This window comes from Capricornis sumatraensis, chromosome X (genome assembly GCF_032405125.1).
Source record: "Capricornis sumatraensis isolate serow.1 chromosome X, serow.2, whole genome shotgun sequence".
In the NCBI taxonomy this organism is placed as follows: domain Eukaryota; kingdom Metazoa; phylum Chordata; class Mammalia; order Artiodactyla; family Bovidae; genus Capricornis; species Capricornis sumatraensis.
The window spans coordinates 129776455-129792845 of NC_091092.1; the positions used below are offsets into that span (position 1 = coordinate 129776455).

The window sequence follows — 16391 nt, forward strand, 5'->3', positions numbered from 1 at the left end:
GCAGATGACACCACTCTTATGGCAGAAAGTGAAGAGGAGCTAAAAAGCCTCTAGATGAAAGTGAAAGAGGAGAGCGAAAAAGTTGGCTTAAAGCTCAACATTCAGAAAACAAAGATCATGGCATCTGGTCCCATCACTTCATGGGAAATCGATGGGGAAACAATGGAAACAGTGTCAGACTTTATTTTGGGGGGCTCCAAAATCCCTGCAGATGGTGACTGCAGCCACAAAATTAAAAGACGCTTACTTCTTGGAAGAAAAGTTATGACCAACCTAGATAGTATATTCAAAAGCAGAGACATTACTTTGCTGACTAAGGTCTGTTTAGTCAAGGCTATGGTTTTTTTCTGTGGTCATGTATGGATGTGAGTTGGACTGTGAAGAAGGCTGAGCGCTGAAGAATTGATGCTTTTGAAGTGTGGTATTGGAGAAGATTCTTGAGAGTCCCTTGGACTGCAAGGAGATCCAACCAGTCCATTCTGAAGGAGATCAACCCTGGGATTTCTTTGGAAGGAATGATGTGAAAGCTGAAACTCCAGTACTTTGGCCACCTGATGCAAAGAGTTGACTCATTGGAAAAGACCCTGATGCTGGGAGGGATTGGGGGCAGGAGGAGAAGGGGACGACAGAGGATGAGATGGCTGGATGGCATCATGGACTCGATGGACGTGAGTCTGAGTGAACTCTGGGAGATGGTGATGGACAGGGAGGCCTGGTGTGCTGCGATTCATGGGGTCGCAAAGAGTCGGACACGACTGAGCAAGTGAACTGATCTTGCTCAAGGACATGTTTCTCCTTAATAGGAACCTTCTGACTAATCTTATGTGGGAGTGGGTCTGGTAAGAACTTTCTTTAGTTAGTTCTAATCTTGTTAATTTAAGATATATATCGTGGGAGTGGGTCTAGTAAAAGTATATAAGGCCTTGAGAAGACTAGCAAGTGGGGTCACTCTCCGCCCCCCTTCTGATGTCCATGTCAGAAGCTTTTTCTGTCCCTTTTATACTTTAATAAAACTCTGCTATACAAAAGCCCTTGAGTGATCAAGTTTGGTCCCTGGTCCTGAAGCTAGATCTTCTTCTTTGGAGATCACGAATCTGACATCGTTCACTGTAAGCTATCAGGAATGTCTATCTAGTCTTTCCAACAAATACTGTATGTGTGTTAGTCACTCAGTTGTGTCCAACTCTTTGCAACTCCATGGACTGTAGCCCACCGGGCTCCTCTGTCCATGGAATTCTCCAGGCAGGAATACTGGAGTGGGTTGCCATGCCCTTCTCCAGGGGATCTTTCCGACCTGGGGATCAAACCCAGGTCTCCCACATTGCAGGCACATTCTTTACCATTTGAGCTCGCATATATATGGTTCAGAATGGGGGTACACATGTATACCCGTGGCCGATTCATGCTGATGTATGGCAAAAACCATCACAATATTGTAATTATCCTCCAATTAAAATAAATAATTAAAAAAATTTTCTTTCCAGATTTTGGTAACTTGATACTAAACCAAGTTAAATGAAGAGAATTCATTCATTACCTGCATCATTTCAAATAGGATAAAATAGTGGAACATTAATTGCTGGGTGGGTCTAAGTTTACCTACCTTTGCTTTCTTAGAGGAAGATGAGAGCATAAGTTTTCCAATCAGTAAATGTTGGTATGATGAACAGTTCACAGTTACTTGTTTCTTGATTTTCGCCAGTGATTAACTTTGCAAGGGTTAAGATTATCATTGGTTATAATTCTAGTTATCAACCAAGTTTCTTTAGTGATTACATTATAATCAGGTGTCTGTGCCTTTTAAAGTCTTTTGTTATTTATAGGCAGTTATTTTACTCTGATGCTTTTGCAAAAATGCTTCATTTTCAAGATGATATACATAGGAAGCCCTTTTTGACAAATGCAGGTCTCTGATAAGTTTCAGATCATACAGCTGAACTGGGTCAGATAGTAAAAAATCCTAATGGAAAACTTGAGGCTTCATACAAAGTTAGCAAATAGTTACTGTGTGAAGTGGTGAATATGGTTATAATTTTTATGTGTTTTGCCTATAATATTACTGGTTTTGATCTGTGTTTTCCAGATATAGGGATGCCTTTCCCCTCAAGTTATTTGTGACTTAAAGCACTTTAGTAAACTACACCTGTGGGTAGAATTGAAACATTTTCTGTCTCTCTGCCTGGTCCCTCCAGACACTGCAAACTCGTGGGTGCTGAGCAGCCTTAGCAGGTGAATGGGATTCCTGCTGGCATGTGCAGGAATCACGTTTTAGGGATTCTGTAGAAGAGTGAAATCCACTGAAGCACAGCCTGATGACAAGCCTTTGGTATGTCTTTCCTGGCCTTGAGAGGCCTTTTGGGAATTTGGTCTGAGATGAATCCTGAGGATTTCCACCACAGCCACTTTGGAGGAGCCTATGTGGTCAACTGGTCAGGTGACCATTCCATGAACAAATATGTTTCATGAAGATGAGGGTACTTGAAGTCTGTATTTATGAAAGTTACTGTGTTAGCCATACTTTTGCCTTGATATTCAGGATGGAAAGAGAATTCTCTAGTGAGGCTGTCACAAAGTATAATGATTCATGACATGCATCCCTGCTGGCTTTAAGTCTTTAAGCAAGTAAAATCAAATCTGAGGCTTTGACATTAACAGCTGTAATTATTAAACTTTATTATATTTAAAATCTAAAAACTGTAAAACATAGTGCTTATACAAACACCTGAGGACTGTTCAAGTGGGCACAGCATCTTCACATAAACAGTTTGAAAGAAGACCAAGTTGAAATCTGAATCTTCTAACACAAAAGGACTAACATAGATGAAAATGTCCTTTAAATCATATATGCCCAGTAAATAGTTACATTTGCTTATAAGATACACTTCGTTTTCTAAAAAGATAATGTATATTCTTACCCCTGGTGAACATCTTATTGGCATTTATAACAAATGGCTAGTAAAATCAGCACCATTTCTCATAGCTTATTAACATTACACTGAATATTATACAACATAATGATGTAATAAATAAAATAACAATGAACGTTTCACCTGAAGGTTCTAATTTTTAAAGTAAAGTTCAAATCAGTGCAAAGTGTAGTAAGATAAATGGCTTAGAAAGGAAATTAACTAGAAACATTGCACAAGATAGAACTTCCCTGTAAGGAAACCCTGAAGTGTGAGCTGAGAGGTACCAGTGAGACCAAACAATTTCTATGTTTTAAACACAATTTGTGTTTTAAAGAATTTAAAAACTCACTATATATAGAGATGGTCTTTAGCTCAGTGGGAGTATAAACTGCCTTTTTAAATTAAGAACTTAATTGTGTGTATACTTCAGATACAGAATAAAATATAAACACAAAACAGTATCCATATGAGGAATGAAGAGACAATAAAACACATCTTTAAAAAACTCAGACATAGGCATCTTCATGGAGAAATGGGAGCAATGAATGCCTAGTTAAATGTCCAAGTTTAGACAAAATATGGAAGTTGTAAAATAACATGTATTTAGTTGAAAAGAATATAGTCAGACTCAATTCAAACCACCCTTGTAGTGTAATATCTCTTGAATGAAATGATTATCTATGTGATAATTTTTTAAAAAAACTGGTAAGAATGCACAGAGTCGGACATGACTGAAACAACTTAGCAGCAGCAGCAGCAGCAGCAAGAATGCCTCATGAAATCTTAAAAGGCTGCTTTTTTCCTTCAAATAGGGACAGATAAAACATACAGTGAAAAAATAACAGGAAAATAATTTATGTGGCTATTCCCTTTTGGGAAACGGGTAGAACATAAACAGAACATTGCAGTAATAGACATAAAATATTTGAGAAAAACAGGATACCTATAGTTGCAACTTTAAATTTTCTTCTAAGGAAAACGTCACATGGATTTCTTTAGAAAGCTTGTCACTGCCTGCTATTTTGCCCTTTGGGATTTGGCTGCTTTGGTTTTACATATAAACATTAACCAAAATCAAACGGTGTTTCTGTTTCCTGCATGAAGTATATCTGTAAACTATACAATGAAAATAATGAAAAGGACAAACAACCGTTTGACTATGCTAGCACTAACACATTAAATGGCTTCTAAAGAAGTAGACAGGACTATCCCAGGTTCTGCTATTTTGGATACACCATATCTTAAAGGAACCTTCTACACAACAAAAACTTCTAAGGGCAGAGCAGAGATGGTATCGGTCTCCCCAGAATTAAGTCCAGTCTAACATACACGTGGTTTATAAATTGCAGATATATCTTCTTCCTTTAAGCCTGTCGATGTAGTGGCACAACTTCAAGGCTGTCCCCACCTTAAGCCCCATGAACTTTATCATCATGTCACTCCTGAGCAGTAGCAGAGCTTTCCCATCAATGCCCTACAGAGCAAAGGAAACTGAAATAATTAATAAAGCATTCATATTGAATCAGAATAGTTTCTCCTTTCTATATAAGAACATGTAACACAATTAGAGAGCAGCTCATTCCAGCTATATAGTCTCTGAATCTGCAACTGATTGATGGAAACTATCAAAAATCTAATTTGTACAGTGAAGCATCACTTAATCACTTGTAGATTTGCTTCAAATTTTAAGAAAAAGGAAATTTAACTTAATATCTTAAAAATGTCCTAAGCATCAAGCTACCTAATTTTAAATGCCTTGTGTTAAACAAAATACTGCATAACTATGACAAAAAGAGTAAAAACTTAATGAATCATAAAAATGAATTTCAGACAGTCATTGACTTTCTTAGAAGGGCTGGAGCATGAGTATCTCAGTTATTAGTGTGCTATACAGTGCTGTCTTAACACTGGAAGGTAATCAGTTAGTTGTCTGAAGCTAATTAGATGCTGAAAACTAATGACTGATTTTCTTACCATATTGAAAATGGTACATCATATATGTGGGCACTAATTTTATTCATTAGGAAACACTACAAAAATATTACTTGATAGTCACAAGCCATCCTCCTAGTAAAAAAGAATTAATTGGCCAAGTGATGCTGCTGAAGCATATTATTTGGTTTTTATGAGAAGGCAATGGCACCCCACTCCAGTGGGGAAATCCCATGGATGGAGGAGCCTGGTGGGCTACAGTCCATGGGGTCATGAAGAGTCGGACATGACTGAGCAACTTCACTTTCACTTTCCTGCATTGGAGAAGGCAATGGCACCCCACTCCAGTACTCTTGCCTGGAAAATCCCATGGATGGAGGAGCCTGGTGGGCTGCAGTCCATGGGGTCGCTAGGAGTCGGACATGACTGAGCGACTTCACTTTCCCTTTTCACTTTCATGCATTGGAGAAGGCAATGGCAACCCACTCCAGTGTTGCCTGGAGAATCCCAGGGACGGCGGGGTCACACAGAGTCAGACACAACTGACGCAACTTAGCAGCAGCAGTTTAAAAATAACACTGTGCTGAATCATTTATCACTGGCTGAAGGGACCTGAAGTCCTTCACAGTACTGCTTTTGTCAGGTATTCCATATACTTTCTAGTAAGTAAAAGTAGAAATTAAAGAAATTAGAACTTAAAAAATTTAGCCCATGATGTTACTTTGTAAACGGCATGAGAGTATCAGCATCCCAAATCGTCAGTAATCATATAAGGTCAACAGGACAGAGTCAAATGGAATCAGTTTCTGGGTTCATCGGGAATCATAACAAGGAGGACACTGTATTACAACAGTGGTCACTCCCTCCTACTCACAATCCCGGGGCCAAGCAGGGAGCAGGTGGGGAGGAGGATCTTTGTAGCTGGCCTTACAAAGGAGAAGACACCTGAGAGTGGCCATGCTGAATCATCTTCTCTTGAGAACTTGAAGACGTGTAGTATGTTAGGGACTTGGGTGCCCATTTAAAGCACAGATCCAGCCTCTACCCTTTAAGGATCTGACTTTGCACAAAGTAAACTCTCTCGAATACGGAAAAATCAGTTGATAGGGTTCCCCCACCATCCATACTAAACAGTAACCAACTGAAGGGTCTGCAAAGAGATAATTCAAAGTTGTTAAGGCAGAAAAACCAGATCAAAAGATACATTACATGGTCCCTGAAGAGGTCAACCAGGGGATCAAGTGTCTCAGGATCTACATCTTGCAGAAACATGATCACTTCATCCACGGACCAGGTTGAGGGGTCCTCAGGGAAGCTTTCTTTGAAGAAATCCGGGTTATTTCTAACTGGTGAAGTTGGAGCTTCAAAGAGGGAGGGGAAAAAGACAAATCATACTTGACCTGATATTATCCTGAAAGAAGAGATGTTAAGTAGGGAGTAATTGTATCATTCCTGGAACATTCTGTGAAGTACCCCAGCATGGATCCAGAACTTCAAGGTAAAATGTAATGAAAGCCTAAAGATGACCTGAAGCTAGCTACCCAAGAACGTCCCATGTGAGTGAGTAAGTGAAGTCACTCAGTCGTGTCCAACTCTTTGCGACCTCATGGACTATAGCCTACCACGCTCCTCCATCCATGGGATTCTCCAGGCAAGAGTACTAGAGTGGGTTGCTGTCCCATGTGACCTCCTCCAAACAACAAAAGCAAGTTCAGAAGGTAACTTAGAGTTTCAAAGATCATAAAACAGACTGAGCAACCCAAGGGCTCTTTGGCCACAGGCAAATAGAGCAAAAAGACCTGTAACTTATGTTGAATTAGGTTAATCTAAACCAGGCTACTGCTCTCTTCCTTTAAGAATTTTAATGAATTTCTCTCAATTTCTGTCCTCTTGGTCTCTCCAGATGAGGTTTATTTTACTAGCTAATTTCAGTGGAAATTTCCAGAATTTATAGTTCTAAAGTTGCTTAAATTTATTAATTTTAATTAACAAATTTCAATAACTTCCATTATCTTTGAGAAGCACATGAGTTCTCTTACCAAACCTCTACCATGGCTTTAAAATTCCTGTCTCTCAAGGCTTAAATGCTTATCTGAATTTTGCAGAAAACATTATTTTGTGCTTAGCTAGGTCAAAAGTAACTTTTAACATTACACTGAATATCTCTTTCAAGTTTCATTGCATAGTAATAGATATTTTGGTTGGAGGTTTATATTTAAAAAATAAATAACTGAGACATGAAACAATGTAAGTGCTCATACCTCAAGAAGTTTTAGCTGTGCTATAAAATAAAAATGAGAAAGTGCTAGTTGCTTAGTCATGTCCAACTCTGTGCGACCCCACAGACTGTGGCCCACCAGGCTCCTCTGCCCATGGGATTCTCCAGGCGAGATTACTGGAATGGATTGCCATTCCCTTCTCCAGCAGATCTTCCCAACCCAGGGATGCAACCCAGGTCTCCTGCATTGAAGGCAGACTCTTTACTGCCTGTGCCACCAGGGAAGCCCATGCCGTAAACTAAGTTGTACTCAAATTTCTTTGTGTTCAGACAAGTACTCAGTTATTCAACCAGAGTGCTCGACTCCTTAAAGTTAGTGTGTTGTAATGGAGGTGGGTTTTGTAATTCACCAGGAAGATTTGTTTCTCTAACCAAAGATGTCAACACAAATTTGACCTCTGTGTGAATTAACCTAAAGTGTACCTTTCCTTTTCTGTCATCTGGGGTCTAGCCATTTTAGGAACACGTGATTGTTTACACAGGGAAAGGGTCAAGAAAAACAAGATGAAAAAACTCACAGTGCGATCATTATGAGTATTAATGTAGAGGGAGTGTCAGTTGACTGGCATAGTGCGGGCACATTAGAGACACTCAAGTGTTAGTCATCATTAAGAGTATCACCCCAAACTAGTACCCAAGATGAGAAAAAAATAGCTTCCACAAGCTTGCATCCAAGTGCTAAGGAGTATAGGGTAAATAATGCTACCTGGAACAGGTGTCAGTTCATACTCACCATAAGCGCTCGGACTGTAGGGAGGTGAGATATTATGGATGGAGGGCTGGGGATCAAATAAAGGTGGATAGGTCACAACGTCAGGGGTAGGTATTGGTTCAGGTCCCATCTGGGGCAGTATGGCTGCAGGTGGAGTTACAGTGGCCTGGTTCACTGGGAAGGAACTGTTGGTGCTGTGGGTCTGTGGGCTGCTGCAGTAAAAAGGGCCCTGCATGGGTTCCTTCTGCTCGTATTCGTATGGCTCATAGGGTTGTGTGAAGACGGAGGGGATCCCTGGGCTCTGGTTGCGATCTGGCTCCTGATCCTGGAAGAATGACTCCTGCTCCCGCTCTGGGGACTTCTGGGACTCAGTAGATGTTCCCAAAGTGTTGCTCTGGGAATCATCATCCCGCCTGCTTGTTGGTATAGTGGGGCTATAACTTTCAGTTAAAGATAATGAAGAGGGACAGTCCCTTCTCTTCCTTTTCTGGCGTTTGCTCTTTCTAGAATGCTGGTAATTATGACTTTTATATCTATTTCCATGTAGTTTCTGAAATGACACAAACCCAGCACAAATTTACCGTGAGTAAAAGAAAAAGGACATATATAGTAAATACATTGATAGTTACTTTCTATGGAAGATTGCTTTAGATTAGTAAAGATAAGCGCTCTATTCCTCTTCACCCCTACATTTGAATCGCATTTCATCTATTATGGTTTCAAATATAAAAATACCCATTGTCATACATATCTCAACCCTAAACATCAGCATTTTTCCAGCAGAGGTTTAGTCTCCCATCTGCTGCTATAGTAAGTACAGATCAGCCTTACTCCTCTTGAAGAGTTATTAGTTCTCTCTCGCTTCTAATCGGCATCTTTAGAACCCAGAGGTTTATTTATTATAGCTGTGAAAATATTTTTGTAACACTTACATGACTTTGCCACACTGACTTCACACGTGAACGGGAACGGTAAATTTTTGAAACTTTTCCATGAATAATATCAAATTTCTTATCCAGGTCTTGAATAGCATCATAGATGGCCTATTATAGTACAAACTGTTATTAATTTCTACTTCAAAAGAAAAGTAACATAAAAAATACCATTAAGCCAACCTTTGACTGCCAGAGCAAAGAAAATTCTCAAGCCATCAGAAATTTCTTGTTTCCCACTTAATGCCTGGTTATTGGTGATCCAGGGCCGAGCTGGCTGAGATTAAAGCACCCCAACCTCCTACTCAACTACTCCATATCATACAGGCATTTGAAGAAGCTTGAATACTGGAAAGTAAATGTACCACAATTCCTATAAGCTATCACATTTATGCTGGAGTCATTTTACATCAAGGAAGGTGACAGTTTAGGAAAGAAATTTTAAAATCTGCTAAAAGGCAAAAGAGCCTCTTTCCATAATGATGGGATAAACTAATAGGCAGTGAAGGGTCCACTCTGGAAGGAACAGTGAAGCAAATACAACAGATGTGACCTTTGGCATCAGCATATTTTATTTATTTATTATTGGCCATGTGGCATGTGAGATCCTAGCTCCCTGACCAGGGATTGAACCCTGCACTGGAAGTGTAGAATCAACCACTGAACCCCCAGGGAAGTCCCCAGATTAAAGTCATGCAATTAACAATTAACTTTATAAAATGTTTGAGTACACAGCCCCTGTATGCCAATCAGGTATGTAACTGATAAAACCTGAGAATTCTTGAAATACATAGAAATTTCATTGGGGCAAAAATACACTTAAAAGGCCAGAACCATTACATCATTCATTCAACTAAACATTTATTGAGAGCTTACCACCTGCCAGAACTGCTTTGCTAGATGCTGGGAATGTGGACATTACAAAAAATAAAAAAGAACAGAACCAGCTCCTGCCCTAAGGAACTCCCATTTTAGCTGGAGAAAGACAAGTAAAGAGACTAGGTAAATAGAGTGATTAGCAGCTGGGAGCAATTGATTTCAGTGCCAGAGGCAAGAGCACCATCTAGTAGCTTGTTGGAAATGCTACATCTCCCACCCCAGATCTACTGAATTGGGAAGTCTGAGAGCGAGAGCAGCGACCTGTGTTTCCACAAGCCCTCTAGGTGATTCTGACACGATCAAGTGTGAGACCTGCTGGCTCTCAGCACAGGCTTGAGGGGAACACAGTGGGGTTCAAGTTACTTCTCTGCTATTCAATTTCCTTATTAATAGAATCAGGATGAAAATATTTCTTAGTTCTCACAAGGACAAAGCAATGTGCTACAGTATTACTACTAACATAATAATAATACTGCACAATGGCTAGTCCAGTAGTGTTCCAGCATTATTAACATTATGGCCATAATACAGATAAGAATAAGAAGCTAAGTGTGCACAGAAGGGCAAGACCTAATCTAGGTGGGCAGTTGTGGGCGTTATCTGTGTTAACAGTGAAAAGATGAGAAGGTGTCCACCAGGTAGAAATGCATGCAAGAGCATACAGGGCAGAAGGAAGAGTATATTGAAAACTACCCAACAAATCAGGAGTATGACATTAACTGATATTAACTACTATACATAAAATAGGTAGGAAACAAGGTTTTACTGTAGAGCACAGGGAATTACACCCCAAATTTATGCTCTACACCTGGAACTAACACAATATTATAAATCAGCTCTACTTCAATAAAAATCAAACCCCCCAAATACCCAAACAGGAAGTCAAATGTTTCCAGAGTGAACATAAATGACATTCAAAGTGCTGGGTTATGAAGGGAAGGAGAGAGGGTTAGGAGGTCAAACAAAGTGATTTTAATAAAGAACAGTGGGAGAATGTTGAGAGAGACAGAGCCTGAAGATCCAGGAGAGAGGGGGGTGATGGATGAAGGGAGGTGTCTGAACACAGGGAAAGAGGATCAGATGCAGAAACCAGAGGAAGTGTTAGTGTTAGCCTTATAGGGGGAACCCTTTTCCGACTCCCGTGGTCAGGAAAGAGGTTGGCAGAGATGGAACTAGGCAAGTTTGTGGGCTGTGAGAAGAATCGGGACTTGGAGGGGATTTCTGCTCCACGCTTCCCCATTTTCTCCATGAAGTAAGCGAGAAGGATTGGGGTTGTCTGAGGGTCATCAGTTCCCAGCAGATGTCCTCCCCTCTGTTTCCCAGCCTGGCTGGACAGGGCTGGGGTTTTACTAAAGGGGACGCTGGGAAGGATAAAAAAGAACAGGTGGAAGTGCTGCCCCATGTGGCCTAGACTGGGAAGGGAAGGCGCTGAAGACAGGAGGGAGCAGGCACAGGAGGAGAAATGGAGAGGATCCCCCAGGGCCCACTGCAGGGCTGTGACTCTGAAACCTGGGCGTGTCTTATGGGAGATGCTCCATCCCACCACATCTTGCACAATGGTTCAGAAGGTCCTGGCAGAGCTGTGTCAACCTCATTCAACCTCATGGATGCTGATGTAAAGCAGGCTGGGCTAGCACTGCTCAAAATCAGAACTCCCTACTTGGCCCCTACGTTCCCGCTCTCTGTACATCCTTCCCCAGAAGACAGCACAGTCCCCTGTAAGTGTTCCACTTCTGTTCTCAATAGTGATAATGAGAAAGACTCTCATAAACACTTCTTACTTTTCAAAATACGTTAGTTCATTGTATCAAAGTAGTGTTATATGTTAAGAAACATTTATTTGTTATAAATGTTCATTATTGCTAGGGTATGCAGCTCACAAAATCCTTGATAGTTAGCTACCTCTATCGGTCTCCACCAACATGTCAATTAAAAAAAAATCCCCTCAAAACTATGTAAGATAAACTCATTAATAAACAGTGGGCTGTCATTTCATTTCAACTGAAATATCCTGACATACATTTAAGGAAAGTGAAGTCATGTCTGACTCTTTGCAACCCCATGGACCGTGACCTACCAGGCTCCTCTGTCCATGGAGTGGGTTGCCATTTCCTTCTCCAAGGGATCTTCCCGAGCCAGTGATGGAACCCAGGTCTCTGGCATTGCAGGCAGATGCTTTACCATTTGTGCCACCAGGGAAGCCCTGACATACATTTAGGTACATACTAAAGTTTATCTATATCAGCCAACCTCCTTTACAGAATTTGTAGGGGAAATTAATTCAGTGTTAAACAGTTTAGATGAAAGAGCTGTAACTACATTTGATCAGTTAAGGGCTTTTACAAAAGGCTATAAAACCTACACACTGCTATTTTGAAACTTTCACCAAAGAAAACTGTTAAAAGATCATAATGAGAGTGATAATCATAAACAATTCAATACAGCAAAATTTCAATCATATACTTTATATGAGATAAAGAGAATTTTAGCTTAGTGTTTTAGAAAACTGCATTTGAGACAGACAGAACTTTTTTTACCTGGCAATAAACAAGGATATCCTGAATTATCTTTTCTTGTTCTTCACTGTAAGATGTGTCAGATACAGCAGTTTCCTGCTAATAGTTTAAAAATTGAACAGTTAATAATTCTGTGAAATTCAGACTGAACAATGAAAGAATAATATTAACTTATTATTTTAAACCAACTTTTCAAAGTTTCAGAGGTCTTAATCTAAACCAGAGACAAAAAAAAAATGTTAATATGAGAATGAAAATATACTCACTGCTGATTAAGAGAGGGAGTAAGGAAAGAATTCATAATATCAGAGGGACTTAAGTTTAGAGTTTTACACTGACAAATAAGTAAAAACTGCTCTGACTTTCCTACTCTGCAAGGGAGAAAAGAAGTGAAATGGTCATTTTGCTAACTGTTTAATGAAAGGAAGTGGACAAATTTAAGTGAGACTAGTATTTTTTGAGTGCAAGTTTAGAGGAAATCTGTAGTTTATGAACAACTGAAATCTTTTTCTTTAAAGTGGTTAAATGTTAATGTATTTGGCAAATGGCAATTAACATTACTTACATTACTGAAATATGCAGTATTTGGTTCATATGCATAAAGAACAGTGTTATCATCATCATAAGCAGGGATTCGTGTTCTTATCTAAGGAAGATTTATTAACAAATTAAAAGGAATGATGATAGAACTTAGAGAAAAATTGAGGACGTACTTCACTTTCAAGAAGGTCCTAAAGGCAACTGGTGATATCAAAGGACCTTTGTCTATTTTCAGTACTATGACTACAGGAAAAGATGCACTTTCAAAACTTCTCATTATCACAACCACACATAAGACATCATTTTCCTCCTGTGTACCTTAAGGTGGAAAGTCTAGTCTTCTAGTAATTTGGCACCAGAACTGCTATAAAATAAGCAAGTTTTCTAAAAGCAACTACAAAGAATCTTCTACATGGCTTTTGATTTTTTAAAATAATCCGACAGTGCCACTCTGTGGACAAAATAGGAAATACTTAAGCATATATTTTTTATTATGTTCTTCCCCTTCACTGCGAGGCTTGTGGGATCTTGGTTCCCACACCAGAGATTGAATGTGGACTCTCAGCTGTGAGTGAGATCTCAAGAGTCCTAACCACTGGACTGCCAGGGAATTCCCCACACCTATTTTTCTTGAGAAGTTAATCTCTAAATCACCTAAAACATTTTGGGGAGAAGGAGATAGGGAATAAATAAGTAAATAGATAGTAAACAACCATGATATTCTAAGAGTGTATTCTAAGAATGGATTATGAGCTACAGGAATAATTTTAACCATTTAAAAGTACATGTGTCTGTTTCAAAAGCCATAAACAAGATAATGTGGGACTGGGTTATAGATTAGTACTTAAAAAAAATATATAGAGAGAGAGAGAGATAGACAGACCCCATGTTACCATTGTATACAGGGCCTTATACTTTTCAAAATGCTTTCATATAATTATGTGAAAAGAGTCAGAAAAAATGAATCTTGGTAAATAGTTAAAATTTTAAAACTTGTACACATATGCTCATCATTTAAATACTTTAAACATCACTGTCTGGAACTTGTGAACTGTACATTTACAATCTCTGCATTTTACTGTATGAAATTAAACTCAACTTGGAAAAGAAACAGAACACAATAAAGTGAACAAAAGCAGATTTTCAACTTGAAATACAAACCACATCAACTTCACTAGATCTGCTTGACATCTTTTTTGTGCAACAGAGGAACTCCACTTCCTGACTTGGGCCTAATTATTTTGAAACTTGCTGGAGCATTTATTTGGGAAAATGCTTGAACGTCTAGGACTGGTAAAGCTTACTCCTGAAAAGCAATGCATAAAAAAGTTACTTCACACACTTACTGCCTTAGTAAATTTAACATAGGTATATTCTCAGAATGCCAACTCAAGTTGATTTGGAGTCCTGGTTGAATTTTAGAGAGCAACAAAATGAGAATTCTTTCATTAGTGATTTAGGATAAACTTAAAAATTGAAGGGCTTTATTGTTCACATGTAGGAATAAGAATCCAGATCAAACACAGTTACAAATTGTAAAGTGAATGCTTTACAACCTAAAGGCTACAGAGTAAGTGCTGGAAACAAATTAACAACAGAGCATGAGTTCTAACTGTCTTTGTCAAAGAGTTCAGAGGCTTTTTACTCAGGGAGGCTGCAGGCCTCCAGATTTAAGTCAGGGGAGTCCAGCTTGGGCCTCCACCAAGGTGTGGCCTGGGCAGACCACTAAAGACATCAGATCCTCCCCTGCCAGGTGAAAACTGGGCAAAATTACATCTAAGGTCATTTCAGCGCTAAGATTATGATTGCTTCCATAGTTAAAATTTTGTGGTAAACCTAAATAACTGCATGTTAAAAAACAGGGCAACATCTCTTCTAGAATTATGTAGGCTCAGTTATGGTTCAGTCATTCCTCTTAGCAATCAGAAAAGGATATTGAGTATAATGCTATCATATCATATTTTGTAGCAGATTTGAACGCTGGGAGGGGTGTTCATAAGAGAGCTAATGCCCTTTTATCCATCCTGAGCAGTAATGAGAGGCAGAATGAAGGGAAAAGTAACTCCCCAGTTAGATTGTTGTTTAGTTGCTAAGTCACATCTTACTCTTTTGCGATCCCATGGATAGAGGAGCCCGCCAGGGCAAGAATACTGGAGTGGGTTGCCATTTCCTTCTCCAGGGGATCTTCCTGACCTGGGGATCAAACTTGTGTCTTCTACTTGGCAGGCAGATTCTCTATCACTGAGCCACCTGGGAAGCCCCCTCAAGTTGGATAAATGCAGTCTACTAATGTAAAATAAATTCAGGTTATTAGATACCTTTAATTTGAGCTGTAACTTCAACCAAATTTTATTTTTCTAAGACTATTTTCTTCTGATTATACAACTAATACAAGTCATGACTACTTGAACTGGGGTTTCATACAAAGGAAGGCTACACAGCACTGAGAATAAACCAACTCTCACAGCAGTGAGAATAAACCAACTACTGATACACACAAGGACAAATCTCAGAAATCTCACAACCGCCATGATGAGTAAAACCCAGATGCAGAGAAGAATACAATGTTATGAGTTCAAAAAGAGACAAAAGTGAAAGATGCCTTTCTAAATCAGGACCTTTAGATACACCATAGTCACTTCAACAACGTCTCAGTTCCCCATCTTGCAAATAGGCTATGATTTATTTACCGAGTTCCAAGTCATAGACATTCAAAAGTTACTCCTCAAGTCTTGCTCTTAAAAAAGACACTGCAGAGCAGGATCTGCTCGAATGCACAAAGAATGAGAATAGTGCGTTAAAGTTTCCACTCTAGGGCAGCAGTCCCCAACCTTTTTGGTAGCAGCGAGGGGTTTTGTGGGAGACACTTTTTCCATGGACTGGGGAGGGGGGAATGTAAGTGATGGGAGCAGCTGTAAGTACAGATGAAGCTTTGCTCCCTAGCCTGCTGCTCGCCACCGCCATGCAGCCATGCCACAGGCCAGAGACTAGCACCAGTCTGTAGCCCAGGGGCTGGGGACCCCAGCTCTAGGGAGTATTTCAACAACTTTATTTTATAGATTTAAATATAGAATTTTTCATTAAATCCAGTTTCACTATAGAACATTTGGACTATGCCACAAGGTACAGATAATACCATCTAACAGATTTTTACTGCTTATTCTGTGCCAGGCAATGTTCTAAGCACTTGATGTATGTTAATTCATTTAGTATTCCTGACAACCCCACAAGGCAGGCTCTATTATCATCCCCATTTTCCTTAAGAGAAAACTGAGGCAAAGAAATTTTAATAATTTACCCAAGTCTCATAGTTAGTACATGGTGCAGTCTGGCTTCAGAGTCTAGGTGCTTTACTTTTTCATTAAAATCACCTGGAATCCCTTCTTGGCCAAGAACAAAATAAAATCCCAAACTCCTACCATGGCCTACGAGGTCTTTACAGTCAGATCTCTCCACACCGCTCAGACGTCACCTCTTATCACTTGTCTCCTTGCTCTAAAACTAAGATACTTGCCATCTGACCTTTTATAAACAAAGTTTGGCAACCACTGTCAGAGGCTCTAACAGTCAGACAGTCCCCCACTGGCTTAATTACAATGCTGCGAAAACTCTGCTGTAAACACAGAGGCAGCGTACATGGAGTCACCCAGCACCTCTGTCTCTGTAGGACACGGACAAATCAAAGCTGACCTG

The 16391-nt window shown here is 39.6% G+C and overlaps 1 protein-coding gene across 1 annotated transcript; it reads right to left on the reverse strand.

The window, feature by feature from the left end:
* Window positions 1-2861: 2861 nt before the first annotated feature.
* SCML1 (Scm polycomb group protein like 1) lies at window positions 2862-13889 on the reverse strand. The gene is given in 7 exon segments (XM_068963319.1): window positions 2862-4383; window positions 6051-6142; window positions 6145-6202; window positions 8764-8874; window positions 12180-12254; window positions 12724-12804; window positions 13860-13889. Coding segments are annotated over 7 exon segments (585 nt in total). The 3' UTR covers window positions 2862-4245.
* Between the last annotated feature and the right edge of the window lie 2502 nt (window positions 13890-16391).